The 17103-nt window shown below is 42.7% G+C and overlaps 1 protein-coding gene across 3 annotated transcripts in view; it reads left to right on the top strand.

Moving 5' to 3' along the window:
- The first annotated feature begins 1800 nt into the window (after window positions 1-1800).
- MARCHF10 (membrane associated ring-CH-type finger 10) overlaps window positions 1801-17103 on the top strand; it is a 72799-nt gene continuing 57496 nt past the window's right edge. For 2 of the 3 annotated variants that reach the window (XR_012322008.1, XM_073683145.1), the window contains exons 1-3: window positions 1801-1917; window positions 7040-7145; window positions 14955-15107. Coding sequence is in view for 2 of the 3 variants with exons in the window: in XM_073683145.1 (XP_073539246.1) it covers window positions 1898-1917; window positions 7040-7145; window positions 14955-15107 (279 nt within the window). In the remaining variant the exon portion in view is untranslated. Of the gene's footprint in view, window positions 1918-6257; window positions 6466-7039; window positions 7146-14954; window positions 15108-17103 lie in introns of those variants that run through there. The other variant, XM_073683146.1, reaches the window with a different exon arrangement.

Genomic DNA, 17103 nt, shown 5'->3' with positions numbered 1-17103 from the left:
TACATATTAAATGGGAAACCATTGGGGAAATCTGACATGGAGAAGGACCTGGGCGTCTTGGTTAACAGCAAATTAAATTGGAGTGCCCAGTGTCAGGCAGCAGCTGCGAAGGCAAATAGAGTCATGGCATGCATCAGAAGAGGAATAGGGGCATATGATGAGAACATTGTTCTTCCTCTGTATAAAGCGCTGGTAAGGCCGCACTTAGAATATTGCACACAGTCCTGGGCTCCGGTGCTCAGGAAAGACATATTGGAGCTAGAGAGGGTACAAAGGAGGGCGACTAAGGTAATAAAGGGAATGGAGGGACTAGAATACCCAGAGAGGTTGTCAAAATTAGGCCTATTTACGTTGGAAAAGAGAAGGCTTAGGGGAGACCTCATAAACATGTATAAATACATCAGGGGGCAGTACAGAGATCTCTCCCATGACCTGCTTATACCAAGGATGGTGACAAAGACGAGGGGCCACACTATGCGTCTGGAGGAAAGGAGGTTCCTGCACCAGCATAGAAGGGGATTCTTTACGGTCAGAGCCGTGAGACTCTGGAACTCTCTGGGAGAGGAAGTGGTGATGTCCAACTCACTTAACGAGTTCAAGAGAGGACTGGACGCCTTTCTTGAGAACAATAAAATTACATCTTATGCTTAGTGATAGTTAATTAATCCAGGGATTTAATCTGACTGCCAGATTTGAGTCGGGAAGTGAATTTTTTCTCAATGATGTAAATTGGCCTATACCGCATGTTTATTTTTTGCCTTCCCCTGGATCAACGCTGCGGAATAGCTGCAGTGCACAAGAAATAGGCTGAACTGGATGGACGCTTGTCTTTTTTCGGCCTTATAAACTATGTAACTATGTAACCCCATTAGGAAATGCATAAAAAAACATGCTGAAAAACTATGTCCAAAACTTGATAAAAAAAAGTGTCAAAAACTGCATGCTCTTACAAAACTATGTAAAAAAAAAAAAAAAGACAATCATCATTTTTCAGATGTATTTTTTAGTGTAGATATTTCAGCTAGAAAAATCCATGTAAAACCGTCCGTGTTAACATACCCTTAAAAGCAGGCTTTTTTTTTTCCTTGTGTTCTTTTGACTAAAACCTACAAGAAATAATTGTGTGAAGGTACCTCATTAGTTTTATTCTGGCAAAATGACATAAAATGTATGCGGTGTGGCACAAATAATCATAATGACTCGTATAATAAAATTAACTTATTTTGTAGGGGATAGCCAATATGCAAGGCTTAAACCAATAAAACTGGCCTATTTACGTAATTTAATTTTACATTTATTCTTTAGGTAATATAAACTAAACGAAAAAAAAAAAAAAAACAATAAGGGTATGTTCCCACAAAGCTTATTATGTGTGTTTTGGTGCAAGATTTTATGAGATTTTTAATACGTTTATGAGGCGTTTTGGTGCTAAGTCATTTTGATCTCAATGGGGAAAAATAGCAGTAAATACGCTGGAAGAATTTACATGGTACATTCAAAAAAAAACACCATATATTAAATAATAAAGAGGAAAAATATGTATGTTAGATATCGGACTCATTTTCCTGTTAGTGTAAAACGTAAAAAAAAAATGTATGAAAAAGGCTACATATGTACAAGCCCTAACTTTTATACATGCTTTACTATTTGTCTGGGTATTTGAAGTACAAATAAGAAATGTGCTAGTACAATAAAGACACGTGGGGGTGACACAGCCCTGACACTCTGCAGCAGGCTGTGTGTGTGCACAGGTCAGGACAGGCCTCGTTGCTATAGAGACCATGGCTCCTTCCATTACTTCTTTTAGCTCCCCCTACCATTACCATGGACACCCAGGGACGCTGTGTTTTTCCAGCAGAGCAAAACCTGTATCAAATAATCATGCTGGAGAGCTGAGATGGGCGCACAGCAGCTACTGTAAGTGCCAGGCTGGCATATGGGAAATCTGCATTGGTAAAATAGATTTTATGGTGAAGAGCGACCTCATTAACTTTGTCAGGATTGCCGACCATCCAGAAATATCTGAATAGTCTATAAATACAGAGAATGTTTTTCCATAAATATAGGTCACTTTGAGTTTTTTTTCCTGTAAATATAGGGCCTTTATTCCATAAAAATAGGGATTTTTTTCCCATAAATACAGGGCTCTTTTTTCCATATATATAGGACTCTTATTTCCATATATACCGTATAGGGCATGTATTTCCATATATATATATATATATATATATATATATATATATATATAGCACTTATTTGGGCCCTTATTTCTATAAATATAACATACTTTTTTTCTATAAATATGTCAAATTTTTTTCCATAAAAATAGGGCCCTTTTTTCTGTAAACATAGGGAACTTTTTTTTCCGTAAGTATGAAGTACTTTTTTCTCCCATAAATATAGGGAACTTTTTCTGCAAATATAGGACCCCGTTTTCCATAAATTTATGTGACTTTGTTCTGTAAATATTGGCACTTTTTCTGTAAATATAATGCCCTTTTTTCTGTAATTATATAGCACTTTTCCTTAAATATAGGGCACATTTTTCTGTAAATATAGGGCACTTTTTTCCATAATTACAGGGCCTTTTTTAAGTAAATATAGAGCACTTTTTTTTTTTATTGTTGAAGCTGTGATTTTTTTGAAGCTGGAGTTGCTGTTACAGATTATTATAAATTTAAATGTACAGTTCGTTCACATTAATAGTATAGGATGTAGACATACTGTATAATATTAAAATCGTAATAATTTATTATGGGTTTCCAATGTGTCCTCAAAAAATGTTGACTGCCCGTGACAAGTTGCAGTGTAATCCTGCTGTGTGTAATGGCATGTAAGAGTTCGCTCACACTACCGTATTAATCGGATGAGCACTATCCAATTTTTTATCGCATAGCACACTAACCAATGTTATTCCATGGGGCAGTGCTGATGACTGTTTTTTTTTCATTGACAGAATCTGTCTGAAAAAAATCAGAGCATGCAGAGATTTCACTCTGAAATCGGATGGATGCGAGAAATAAAATCGGTTGCCATACGGTGCTACAGCATAGCGTCTGATTTTTACCAATACATTGCAATTCTGTAACATAGGAAACTGTAAATAGTCCTGTAAATGATTAATAGCTGCTGAGTAAAAAAACGGATTGCCCACGGATGCCAAGTGAGAAAAAAATTGTACTACTTCTCTGGATGAAAATTGTACCGATAGTTTTATACTGTTGTGTGACCCTAGCCTATGGCCATGTTCACATGTTCACATAATAAAGAAGTTTACACCCATGGCATGGTAGCTAATTTCACTGGACGTGGGCGGCAGAGAAAAATTGATGAAAGGTTGCAACGCAACATTTTCGGTAAACAGTAGAATGATGTGCTTCACCAAAAAGCTCTATCTCATCTGTCCACCAGATGCTTTCCCAGAAGGATTTTGGCTTATTCACGTATATTTTGGCAAACTGCAGTCCAGATTTTTTATGTCTCTGTGTCAGCAGTGGCATCTTCCTGGGTCTCCTGCCATAGTGTTTAATTTCATTTAAATGTCGACAGATAGTTCGCGCTGACACTGATGCACCCTGAGCCCGCAGGACAGCTTGAATTTCTTTGTAACTTGATTGGGGCTGCTTTTCCACCATCTGGACTATCCTGTGTTGCAAGCTTTCATCAATTTTTCTCTGACGTCCACGTGCAGTGAAATTAGCTACAGTGCCGTGGGTTGTAAACTTCTTGATTGTGTTGTGGACTGTGGACAAAGGAACATCAAGATCTCTGGAGATGGACTTTCAACCTTGAGATTGTTGATATTTTTCAACAATTTTGGTTCTCCAGTTTTCAGACAGTTCTCTTCTCTTTCTGTTCTGTATGCTTAGGCCACGGCCTCACTATCTGTATTTGGTCAGTATTCGGTCAGTATTTTTTCTCAGGAGTGAGACCCAAAACCAGGTGAGGAACAATCAGAGAAAAGGTATAATAGAAACAAGTGCCCCAATTCTGCATTTATCATCCACTCCTGGTTTTGTCTCCCACTCCTGAGAAAAAAATACTGAACGAATACTGACCAAATACTGATAGTGGGACAGTGGCCTTAGTGTGGCACACACAGACACACAATGCAAAGATTGAGTCAACTTCTCCCTTTTTTATCTGGTTTCAGGTATGTTTTTCATATTGCCCACACCTGTTACTTGCAACAGGTGAGTTTGAATGAGCATCACATGCTTAAAACAAAGTTGTTTACCCACAATTTTGTCAACAATTTTTTAAGGCTCATTTTTGGGGTTTTGTGTGAAATGATGTCCAATGTGCCTTTTTTCTGGGTTTTCTTTTGTTGTTCAATACACACAAAGGAAATAAACAAGTGCATAACAAAACATGTGTAATTGCAATAATTTTCTTGGAGAAATACTTAATTTTCTGAAACAATTTAAAGGGTGGCCAACACTTTCGGCCATGACTGTATATATATAATGTTTAAATCATTCCTTCCCTCCTTTTCCCAACTCAAAAATAATGAAGCAAACAAATAAAAAGATACCAAATACTGTATCACCACAGCCATTAAAATCGGTAGTATGAAAATATAATATTGATTAATCCAAATATTAAAACTGGCAAAATTGCCTTATTTTTGGTCACCACACCTCCCCAAAAATGCAATAAAAATCATTCAAAACAATTTATTGATTCCAAAAATGTATCAATATAAAGTCCAGTTTGACAAAAAACAAGCCCTCATACAACCCTATTGGCAGAAACAGAAAAGTTATAGATCTCCTAGAATGGCGGCACAAGTCACAAGTTTTGTGAAAGACAAAATTTGAAGGTTCCATTAAAATACCCAATTATGTCAGTTTTCAAGATATAGCTCATGGACATATATGGCAGTCCTAAACATGGATCCGTATGGGTGAAAACATGACTGTAGCCATCTTCTGTTGGAGGATGTAGTGACATGACTGATAGCCTGCAGATGACATCTCCAATGAGAAGAGATAAGCGACTCTAGATGTATTTGGTCACTGGTAATCTCCCCCATTAATGTAACATGCACGTTAAACTGACTCGCATGTTCAAATTAATGGGGCGGGTGGATGAAAGATGACAGGTAGGTGCTATAATTGTTTAGTCAATAGCTATCTTGTGTCTATATTCAGCTTTTGGTAAAAAATGTAATATTCTAACAACTGTAGTTTTCTTAACAATATGACAGATATTCACCAATTGATTGAATATTATTTTGGCATATATACCAATTGTTTTTATACGTCTAATGTGTCAATAGGCTTTCATTATCCAACCACAGTTGTCATTACAACTGCATTCTAAAATCATAAGCCATGCATTCTACATTTTTAATAGCCCATGGTAGACATATGAAACTATATAGAGAGAAATTATGGTTTTCACTCAAGGCTTATCCAGGTAGGTGCTCAGTGGTAGGATACTGGAGAATGCGGGATAATAGAAGTAGAAAACCAAGGCACTAATGAAGGCAGCAACACATACAGGCAATTATACTGGACACAGACCTTCACAAAAGTCTGTGATGGGACAAAACGTTGTCTGATAATGATATTATGGATCTCTACCTCATGGTGATCTCTCAATGGAAGCACATTTATTTTGCATAGCATCTGTGAGCCATGATTTTATGCTTCTGTATGAAACTATATAGGTATACAATTGCATACAACTGCGACATACACTATTTGGACAAAAGTATTGGGACACCTACACATTACACTTATTATGAGCTCCCATTCTAAATCCATAGTCAGTAATATGGCATTGTTCCCCTTTGTCAGCACAACGACTTTCTACAAGATTTTGAAGGTGTTTGTGGACATTTTTGTCCATTCTTCCAGAAGAGCTTTTGTGATGTTAGACATTGATGTAGGTTGAGAGGGCCAGGTGCACTGTAGTTCATCCCAAAGGTATTCGATGGGGTTGAGGTTGGGGTTCTGTCACATTACTTCACACCAAACTCCCCCAGCCATGCCTTTATGGACTTTGCTTTGTACATTGGGCACAGCTATATTGGAAAAGAAAGAAGGCTTTATCCACTTTGTTTTCACAAAGTTGGAAGCTACTATTGTCCAAAATGTTTTAGTATGCTGAAGCATTAAGATAATCCCTCACTAAACCTAAGGAGCCAAGTCCAACCCCTGAAAAACAACTCCATAGCATTATCCCTCCTCCAACAAGCTGGACAGGTGGCACAAAGCAGTCAGGCAGGTAACGTTCTCCTGGCAATCACCAAATGCAGACTCATCCATCAGACACCAGATAGAGAAGTGTGATCTGTCACTCCACACAACATGTTTCCACGGCTCCAGAGGCCAGTGGTGGAAGCTCTACACCACCCCATCTGACACTAGGCACTTTGTGGCAGGAGCTTAGCCATGTAAACCCAAACCATGAAGCTCCTGGTGCACAGTTTTTGTGATGAAGTTAATGCCAGAGGAGGTTTGTACTTTGCAATTATTTAGTTATTAGTAGAGTGCTGGCGACTTTTATGCAGTATGCACCTCAGCACTCAGCGACCCTGCTATGTAACGTTACGTGGTCTCCACTACATGGATGATTTACAGCGGTTCCTAAATGCTACAGTTTCCAATATCACTCACAGTTGAATGTCGAATATTTAAAAGGGAGCAAATTTCTTGAACTGACTTATTACAATGGTGGCATCCCATTACAGGACCACGCTCAAATTCAGTGACCTCTTTAGGCCACATTCACTTGATACATTTGCGTCTTTCTTTTTTCAGAGGAGCATTGCATGGCCTATCTCCTTACACCGGCTTGGCGCTGTCCACAAGAAGAAATGTTCCCCCTTAGGCCCCAATAATAAGTTGAAGCACATATATCTATGTCCTTCACCTTTTCTCACCATGTAGCCCAAAAAAATTGTATGAAAAATCTGCATAAATTTAAAGCAGAAAATGCAATGAGTACAGACACCTTTTGAAGAATTCACGCAAATTATTAAAATGTGTACAGAAAATGTTGACACTGGTTTTTTTTTTTGTACTTACAGGTTAGCCATAAAACCATCAATGGATAAGACCAGGGATAGACGTAGATCAATTGTTAACAGGCATCACATGAAAGATGTGCAGCAAAAAATGGATTCAGAATATAAGGTAAATATGCACTCTGCCATAAACAGCTATTGAGATGGTGTCCTCTAGGATATAATACCTTTGGTAATACTGTAGCATATGCAATGGAAAATGCCGCAATTGTTTTTTTCATGGATTCTGTGTTACAATAGGGTACAGGGTACCAAAGAAAAACATAGTGAATAATGGATTCTTTCCAACTGATCCATAAAGACAGCAAAGGCCAGTGCAATTCTACATAATGCAAATTAGGAAGCATTTGCTTATGGACTTAATGTTCCAATGTCAAATAACTGTCTAAGTCTAGTCATTGCACTTTCCTGTATAATGGACTTCATTAACTGTGAGTCAGCTATGAATAAGGCTATGCTTGCTTGGCAAATATCTGTATTAGCACAAGCTGTCTGCTACCTTGGCACAGACAAGAAAGGCAGAAGATGTTAATTGTCTGTGTCCTGTTATAAGTTATGCATATTTCATTGTTCTATTAAGTTACTGCTTATCAGATCATATGTGATAGATTTGTTTCTGAATATATAAATCAATCAAATTAGTATTTGCCGCTTCCAGAGCAGACATTTTAAAATGTACTTAATTAATACAAGTCACACGTTTTGCTGCTGTGCCAGTTTTAACAGGAATAATATTCTCCCAAGGGCAGTGATGGCAAACCTTTTATAGACCGAGTGCCCAAACTGCAACCCAAAACCCACTTATTTATCGCCAAGTGCCAACACGGCAAATTAACCCGAATACTGAGGTTTTACTTTAGAAAAAAACAACTTATACAGAGAGCAGGCGAGGGTAGCATAGAGCAGCCACAAAAAGGAGCAGTGGTATGAGCTTCAGAAATAAAGAATGTGCTCACCCCCATCTTGGTATATGCTCCAATCCATGTATATATGCAGCCTTCCCCCCCTCATTCCATGTATATATGCTGCCTTCCCCCCTCAATCCATGTATATATGCTGCCTTCCCCCCTCAATCCAAGTATATATGCTGCCTTCCCCCCCTCAATCCATGTATATATGCTGCCTTCCCCCCTCAATCCATGTATATATGCTGCCTTCCCCCCCCTCAATCCATGTATATATGCTGCTTTCCCCCCTCAATCCATGTATATATGCTGCCTTCCCCTCTCAATCCAAGTATACTGTATATGCTGCCTTCCTCCCCCCAATCCAAGTATATATGCTGCCTTCCTCCCCTCAATCCATGTATATATGCTGCCTTCCCCCTCAATCCATGTATATATGTTGCCTTCCCCCTCAATCCAAGTATATATGCTGCCTTCTCCCCCTCAATCCATGTATATATGCTGCCTTCCCCCCCTCAATCTATGTATATATGCTGCCTTCCTCCCTCAATCCAAGTATATATGCTGCCTTTTCCCCTCAGTCCATGTATATATGCTGCCCCCCCCTTCAATCCAAGTATATATTCTGCCTTCCACACCTCAATCCATATATATATGCTGCCTTCCGCCCTGCCCCAGTCCATGTATATATGCTGTCTCCCCCCCATCCTGTTGGCGCCGCTGTTCATCGCATACAAAAAAAACAAAATACCACATAATAAACACTCCTACTCACCTTCCTTCCTCTCCCGCGCTGCCCTGTAGCCCGCAGCTGATTCCAGCGTCCTAGCGTTGGGGGCGCATGACGTCACTGTCGTGCACCCAGTTGCATGTACGTTGACGCCGGCGGCTGGCAGCGTGTATTGCCGAGCACGGGCCTGGCAAGTTAGTGCGCTGCAATACTCTTCAGCTAGATGTGTGTCAGAGAACGCACATCTACCTGAAGTAGGGGCTGGCGTCAGCACTCGGCAGGCTCACAGTCCTCACCCGCCGGGCACGGTCCTGGAGAGCTAGTGCTGCGGCAATGACGCATGTGCCCTTAGGGAGGACTCTGCGTGCCCCCTCTGGCACGTGTGCCATAGGTTCGCCAGCACTGTCCTAGGGTGTCCCAAGAACCATTTTGTACATCTAAGAGGCTGGGGCTAACCATTGAAAATCAACCCCAAAGATTTAATCCTCCCCCACCAAACATTATAGTTGGCACAAGGTAGTCAGGCCGGCAACATTCTCCTGGCATTCGCCAAACCCAGACTTGTCCATCAGGCTAATAGAGAAATGAGATTTGTCCAGTCCAGTGGCATTGTGCTTAACACCTCTTTATCCGACACTTGCCATTGTGCTTGGTAATGTAGGGCTTGCATAAAGTTGCCATAGAGCTCCCAGTGCACCTTCAATGTCAGAGAAGGTTTGGAGTCGGTAGAGCTTTGGTTTCATTTTTTGTCTATATACACCTCAACCCACCGTTCTGTAACTTTACATGCTCTGCCACTTTGTGACGGTGTTGCTAGGGTTCATCATTCTCTATTTTGCCTAGTCGACAACAGGGCTATAAGAGGGGACTGGGTTCAGACCAGTGTACATGTACTGTATAGCATTGCCGCTCAATGTGTGGGAAAGACTAAGTGCAACACGAAGGAAAGAGGGGAAGGGAGCCCAGACACTAGAGAAAGGGGGGAGTGGAGACCACTCCTCCTAGGCTGATCTGATATCACCCTGTCTCGTCTAACATCCCTATATTGGTTCCTCACGAATCGCCGCACAGGAACCTAAGCCCTGTATTTCCCTAAAGCTTGGCCCTGGATAGGGAAGGGGGCGTGAGCACTAGTCAGTCCCCACTAACAACTAAAGACAACAAGGGAGACAAATACGGGGGAAAGTAACTTAGCTTGAAGTGACTTCAGAGAGATTACACCACACGTTCTCTTAGCACCAGAGAGGAAGTAAACTGACTGCAGTAGTTCCAAGCATTTACAAGGAAACATATGAATATCACTGGTGCCTCCCTGTAGCAAACAGATAGTATTTAAACACCCAGGACTGGGTGTCAATTAGCAGGAGGGAGGTAGCCGATGGATTCTAGAGTGATACAGATCTAAGAAGGCGTCTGTAATGCCAAACAAAGAGATCTTCTGCAACCAACTGCAGGGAGACTGTCTGTCACACCCTTGACAGGCATACTGTGTGTGCCAGGTTACCGTCATAGGCTGCCCTTGTGGTGCACTTGAATGGTTTGCTTGAATCAATAGTAAGAAAAAGTAAGTAGAATAATATAGTGTGAGTATCTGACAAGGGGCGTGTGCCTCCAAGTGAGCCTCGCCACAAATCTTACTCCAGTTGGGGACTGGAGTAAGATTTGTGGCATAGGGAACGCCGCTTATTATCATAAAATTGACGATAGGGGTTGTCACACCCCTGTATTGCCCCCGCTTAGCTCACTTTGTCAGAGCTGGGTGAAAATGAGTGAGAACGCCATAAACCGCTACATTTTATCGCAGCCTAGCGTTGTGCCAACATTTTGCTACTTTTCCAAAATTTTTAATACAAGAATTCTGGCGTAAAAGCTTTGATGAATTGGGCCCTATGTGCACAATTCTGAATGATAAAGGAAATCTTAATTTCCAATTAATTGCCATCATAGATCACAGATGTAGCTGTTACTGAGTTATGTATGGTCACGTTTAAAGGGAACCTCTCATGTCAAATAACTCTATTAACCTGCAGAATAAGCCTAAATCTGCAGGTTAATAGAGTTAGTGTTATGCACACGCCCGGGCTGAGCGGCGTGTGCGTGTGATTGTAGTGATTCCACTGGACCATGAACCGGAGAGTGCCTGGAGGGGCGTGACTAAGTATCTGGCCGATCCGACCAAGATGGCACGACGGCATACGACGCCAGTGCACCAGGGAGAAACCGGGCAGAGGGACCAGGTGCTACTCCAGGTCAAACTCCGGACACGGGGGTTGACCCACACAGGGATTACTGGATCAGGCTGGTTAGGCTGGCGCACAGACTGGAGGGTATAGGCAGGCACGACTGGTATGCAGGCAGGCGGGTAAAGGCAAGCGCAGCTAGAGTGCAGACAGGGAGGCACTAGCAGGTAGGAACACAGGCGGGATAGGACCCAGTACACACTGGGACTCAGGAACAATACAGGTAGAGGGGTACAGGCAAGCACAGCTAGAGTGCAGACAGGGAGGCACTAGCAGGTAGGAACACAGGCAGGATAGGACCCAGTACACACTGGGACTCAGGAACAGGCAGGTTAGGCTGGCACAGACTGGTGGATATAAGCAAACACGGCAGGTATGCAGATGGGTGGATACAGGCGAGTATGCAGGCAGGGAGGTACTGGCCGAAAGGACGGGCTGGAGCACAGAAAGGTTAAGACCCAGTACAGACTGGGTCACAGAACCGCAGATGCGGTAGACAACCACAGCAGAGAGGGAACGCCCGAAGCGGTGGGCAAGAACAGAGCAGGACGGGGCTGCAGCGAGCACAAGCAGGGCAGGACAGGACTGCCGGAGCAGCGGGCAGAAGCAGGGCAGGACAGGACTGCCGGAGCAGCGGGCAGAAGCAGGGCAGGACAGGACTGCCGGAGCAGCGGGCAGAAGCAGGGCAGGACAGGACTGCCGGAGCAGCGGGCAGAAGCAGGGCAGGACAGGACTGCCGGAGCAGCGGGCAGAGGAGTCAGAGCAGGCTAGGCTGAGTAGGGGGGACAGGGCTCTGTTCACACAGAACAGACAGGAAGGGAAAGGCAGAGCCAGACACCCACAGGGTACTTGCAGTGAAGTAGCGAGTGGACCACAAACTCACAAACGGGAGTACAGAGACAACAAGCAGGAGTTAGGTACAAGTTCAGACTCTGCAGAAAAAGGAAGGGAACGGACATAGAGGAAAAACAGGTAAAGGATAGGAGAGAGTTCAGACTGGAACTGAGTGTACGGAGGAGACCGACACTGCAGCGGGATACAGGAGCGGGTCTGGGAATACGGCCCCCAGAGAGGCAGGATGAACAGGCAAGGAGCGTGTACAGACAGGACAGACAAGATACAGGAGCGGGTCTAGGGAATCGGCCCCTAGAAGGCAGGAGGAACAGGCTAGGAGCGTGTTCAGACAGGTCAGACAAGATACAGAAACAGGTCTAGGTAATCGGCCCCTAGAAGGCAGGAGGAACAGGCTAGGAGCGTGTTCAGACAGGCCTGGAAATACAGCCTCCAGGATAGGCAGACAAGAGAACACAGAACAGGACCTGGCACCTTCAGAGTGCAAGCACACACTGAAAGAAACACTATGCTCAGGCAGGGATAGATGGCGCAGCTGAGCTATATACCAGGTGACAGACAGCAATAGGCTGAGGACGCACAAGAGGTGTGACCCACAGCAGGTACAAAAAGCAGGAAGTGATCGGGCGCCGCCCTTAAGCAGCAGAAACAGACACAAACAGACAGCATGGAGGGAAGCCAGAGAGACATTCTGGACAGGAGATCAAGTGCGCGCTCTTGCACAGTGGGAGATGGACCACTATGCAAGGACGCCGCCAGGTATGTTACAGTTAGAAAGGGGCCCATGCACAAAACTGAGAGCCCAGCTAATGGGAGAAAATAAAATTTATTTCTCCTGGGAGCTGCCGGCTTTCAGTCATAGAGATGCGGCTACAGTCACCACCTACAGCACCGTGAATGGCGTCTGTAAGCATACCCTGACATTTTCACTGATAGCCAGCTCTGCAGGGCATCAGTGCAGAGGTGGTCCCATATTAACTTGCAGACTAATCCCATATCTGCAGGTTAATAGCGTTATGCTTGTGGATAGCTTAAAAGGAATCTGTCATGTTGGATAAATAAAAACAAAATTGTCAGTCAAAATTGTATTTTTGCTTGGAAGTAATCACCCCAATTTCCACAATACCGAGCATTTTTAGCCTAGCCAAATACACATCATAATTACTATAGAAGCAAAGTTGTGTCCATCACGGTGTTTGGCATATTTTAGTGCCCTATCAAGTCCAACCAAAAATAGTCATATATGGTTAAATCTAATGTTGCATGTGTAGCACCCCGAGGGCTCGGCTGCTACAGGGGTATTGCACCTCAGACCAGAGGTGTGATATTCCACTCCCGGGTAAGGATGGAGTATGGACCAGGACTCAGTAAGCTGCATGCACCACACACACCCCATTTCCGAGGGACAGCTCAACGGTGCTCCCACTAGACAGAAGTGCAGGCACGACAGCATCTGTTCCTGGCTGGAGTGGGGAGGGGGAGGAAAACCCAGTGGTGTAGGAGCAGATAGGGGTGGGTCTCTGGGCATAGGTAGGAGCCCATTGGTTGCTAGTCACCTGGGCTCTGGTGTCAGAATGAGGTATAAAAGGTGGGCACCATCTTAGAACAGTGTTCAGTGCAGTGCAGAGAAGAAGCTAAGAGTGAGAGGAGAAGACAGGAAGCAGAGCCCCTGCATGGGCTCTGCTCCGCAGGCAGGCCTCGTCAGGAGGCTGGAGCCTGAGAGAGAGAGAAAGGAGAATGAACAGAAAGGACAGTAAGAAAGGAAGCAAGGAACAGGAACACAGAGAAAGGCCCAGAGACACGAGGACAGAAGGAACCCTAAGAACCCACGAGATAACGGATGAAGGGTTGGCAGAGTAGGGTACCGGAACCCAAATTGGTGGAGGCGACTAATCCTCAGCCAAAACCGGAGGTTGTGACCACATCTTGGTGCAACCCCTCACTACATCCACCAGGAAAGCATACCACATAGGGTCAGGGAAACAGGAGAGAGGTTTCGCCAACAGAAGGCCCGAGGAAGCTGGACAAAGGTGGGTCACTGGTGGGGACGGCCAGAGAAAGGAAAGGAAGGGAGTCCTGTGCCACGCTCTGGAATTGCCTGGGAGTTGGTCGAGCCCCTTGCCTGGTGGACGCAGCACGGCTTGGGCAGTCACCGCCGGTACCGAGGTGACTAGGACCAGTAAAGAACTGTGAGTAAAGCATTGGAAACTGCAACCACACGTCTCTGTGTTTCATCGCCGTACCAGCACCATTAGTACTGGGACGCTCACACCATCATTACCATCATCTACTCTAGCTGCCCTGAGGCAATACTTCACCCGTGGGGAGTTATCCCATACTTGGCTGCGCATACAACACCAGCCTCAGCGGCCTGCAGCGCAGCGGCGGTCCCCACTGACCGCAATCCACGGGTGGCGTAGTCGGACACTTATTATAACACCAATAGACTGCCACTGGTTTGACCACCCTGGGCACGGACCGGGTCAGCGCCACAGAGACTACAACCCCCCAGCGATCCGGCTCCGGGTATTCCCTGCACAACACAGGCCCAGGGGGCGCGTCACATGGGTGGTTTCACTTTTTGTCCAAAATGGCTCTATTCCCAAGCAACACCAATTTCATAAGTATGTTTTTAAATGGAGTCTGTCAGTCACAGAATGACTGATCAAACCAAGCACAGGCAGTCGGTGAACCTTTGGAGAAGCCAAATAAGTCAGTGCACCTTCCCACCTACTTGTTTTCTATCTATATATGTCCTTCTCTGGCTCCTGTGAAGCCAGAGCTGTTAATCAAGCAAGAAAAGGCCGGAGATAGATGGAAACAAGTATGTGGAAAGAGGCACTGAACTGTTTGGTCACACCAAGGGTGCCCCAAAGTTCTTGTGCTTGATTTGAATACTGATTTTGTGCTGATAGTCTCTCTTTAAAGGTTTATTTTATCATTTAGACTTAGATGAGTATCAGAAAGGTAAATGTAAAAGTTTTGGTAACCGAGAGAATTGAAAAATGTTTAGGTAGATATTCGAGAAATTGAAAACTTTGGTTTAACAAATGAAATGTGCACAGTTGTTTAGATACTGTGGAACTAACAGATTAGTAAAGAACAAGCTGAGATCCTTTAATGAGACCTAGAACATCTGTAGATAAATCAAATTAATTTACTGCTAAAATGGCTGCAATGTTACATTCCAGGCCCATCTACGCCACCAAGAGCAGGTAAGAGAGCTTACTGAGCGAAGGAGAGAGAAGCAAGCTCTATCCCAACATACCCCAAATCTGTTCAACTTTTACTCCACGCGAAGTTACAGTAAACCATGGCAAAAGGGGATGAACACAAAATCAGAGGTAACAGTACATAGATTGTTTATTTAAGCAATGTACTGTAGTTACCTTTATATTAAATTGATCTGTAATCATATTTATTACATTACTCTTTATTAATGATGTGACCTGTGTGCAATGGACATCGCCATCAAAGTAATTTCTTCTAGGCCCTTAAAGGGAATATGTCATCTGAAAATTACATATCGCTTAAATTAGGGTTTATGTTAAATGTATTTTTTTTACTTTGTGTAATATTTTGTAATATATGTAATATCACTCTCTGAATATAAAAAAAGCAAACTTACAATTTTCACACTGGCCACTATACCTAATACTAAATTTCCATAATACAGTGAATACCACTAGATCTTCCTATTTTTTCAGGAAACCTTCATGGACATTAGCAGCAATAGACTACTTAGTTGCATTGAAATATGTAATAAGCATGCTTTGATTAGGGCAAAGGAAGGGATGGGGAGGAGGTGAGCTGTGATGTCACCTATTGTAGAACCTGTGTTATCAATTGTACAAAGTGGTGCTACAAAAAAAGAGAGGTTCGTTCCAATTCTTTAGGTAAAATTCAAAACTTTATTGTATCATGATTAAAATTCTATAGCACTCAAAGAAAAACCATAAAGGAGGAAAAGCGACACATTTCGATCCTTCTCCTGTGATCTTAATCAGAGATTTGATTGTTGAGCTGGCTTCATAGCTTTTTTGATTTCCTATAAAGCGGTGTTACCTTTTATTGTAATTTTGTCTGTGATGATAATGAAACTTCTGAAAAGTCATCTGCAAAGAACAGGATGTTTGTGATTATTATATAGCCTAGTTGCCAGTGTAAAAATTGGAAGACTTCTGATTATTTTTTTTATAGAAATAGGGATATAATAATTTTTTTTTTACAAAAAATAAAATAAAAAGGACATTTAGCATAAAAAATGATTTAAAAGGAAAGGTCATTTTCTGATGACACATTCCTTTTAAACTCTAGCTTTACACCCTCCGTAACTTGGATGCATAAGCTTGATTTTGCTTTTAATACATGTACATAAATGCAGTGGGATGACAACTGCTATGCCCAGTATAGTAATTACTGATAAACAATTGTCCTGTTGATACAGTAACACAAAAGAGTGAAAAAAAATTATACTGCAAATGGAAATGAGAAGGAGGAAATCTGATAAAGAAAAGTAGTGAAGGGCACCTTTCCTGAATAGAAGTCAATAACAGCTTTTTATTATTTTATCTTTTTTTATGTTCCAAAGGATTGTATCATTTCCCGAATATGCTGATTCACAACAGCGCTGAATCACTACATCTCACATCATAAAAGACCATGTCTAGAAGAAGAAAGATCTGTTATCTGCTCAGAGATTTTCCTACCACCTACAGTGGTGGCCAAAAGTATTGGCACCCCTGCAATTCTGTCAGATAATACTCAGTTTCTTCCTGAAAATGATTGCAATCACAAATTCTTTGGTATTATTCTCTTCATTTAATTTGTCTTCAATGAAAAAACACAAAAAGAATTGTCCTAAAGCCAAATTGGATATAATTCCACACCAAACCTAAAAAAGGGGGTGGACAAAAGTATTGGCACTGTTTGAAAAATCATGTGATGCTTCTCTAATTCGTGTAATTAACAGCACCTGTAACTTACCTGTGGCACCTAACAGGTGTTGGCAATAACTATATCACACTTGCAGCCAGTTACCATGGATTAAAGTTGACTCACCCTCTGTCCTGTGTCCTTGTGTGTACCACATTGAGCATGGAGAAAAGAAAGAAGACCAAAGAACTGTCTGAGGACTTGAGAAACCAAATTGTGAGGAAGCATGAGCAATCTCAAGGCTACAAGTCCATCTCGAAAGACCTGAATGTTTCTGTGTCTTCCGTGCGCAGTGTCATCAAGAAGTTTAAAGCCCATGGCACTGTGGCTAACCTCCCTAGATGTGGACGGAAAAGAAAAATTGACGAGAGATTTAAACGCAAGATTGTGCGGATGGTGGATAAA

The sequence above is a fragment of the Phyllobates terribilis genome, unplaced genomic scaffold, assembly GCF_046119375.1.
Source record: "Phyllobates terribilis strain yellow unplaced genomic scaffold, ASM4611937v1 Scaffold_5__5_contigs__length_657084704, whole genome shotgun sequence".
NCBI classification, from domain to species: Eukaryota; Metazoa; Chordata; class Amphibia; order Anura; family Dendrobatidae; genus Phyllobates; species Phyllobates terribilis.
This window is presented reverse-complemented; position numbering and strand designations above follow the sequence as displayed.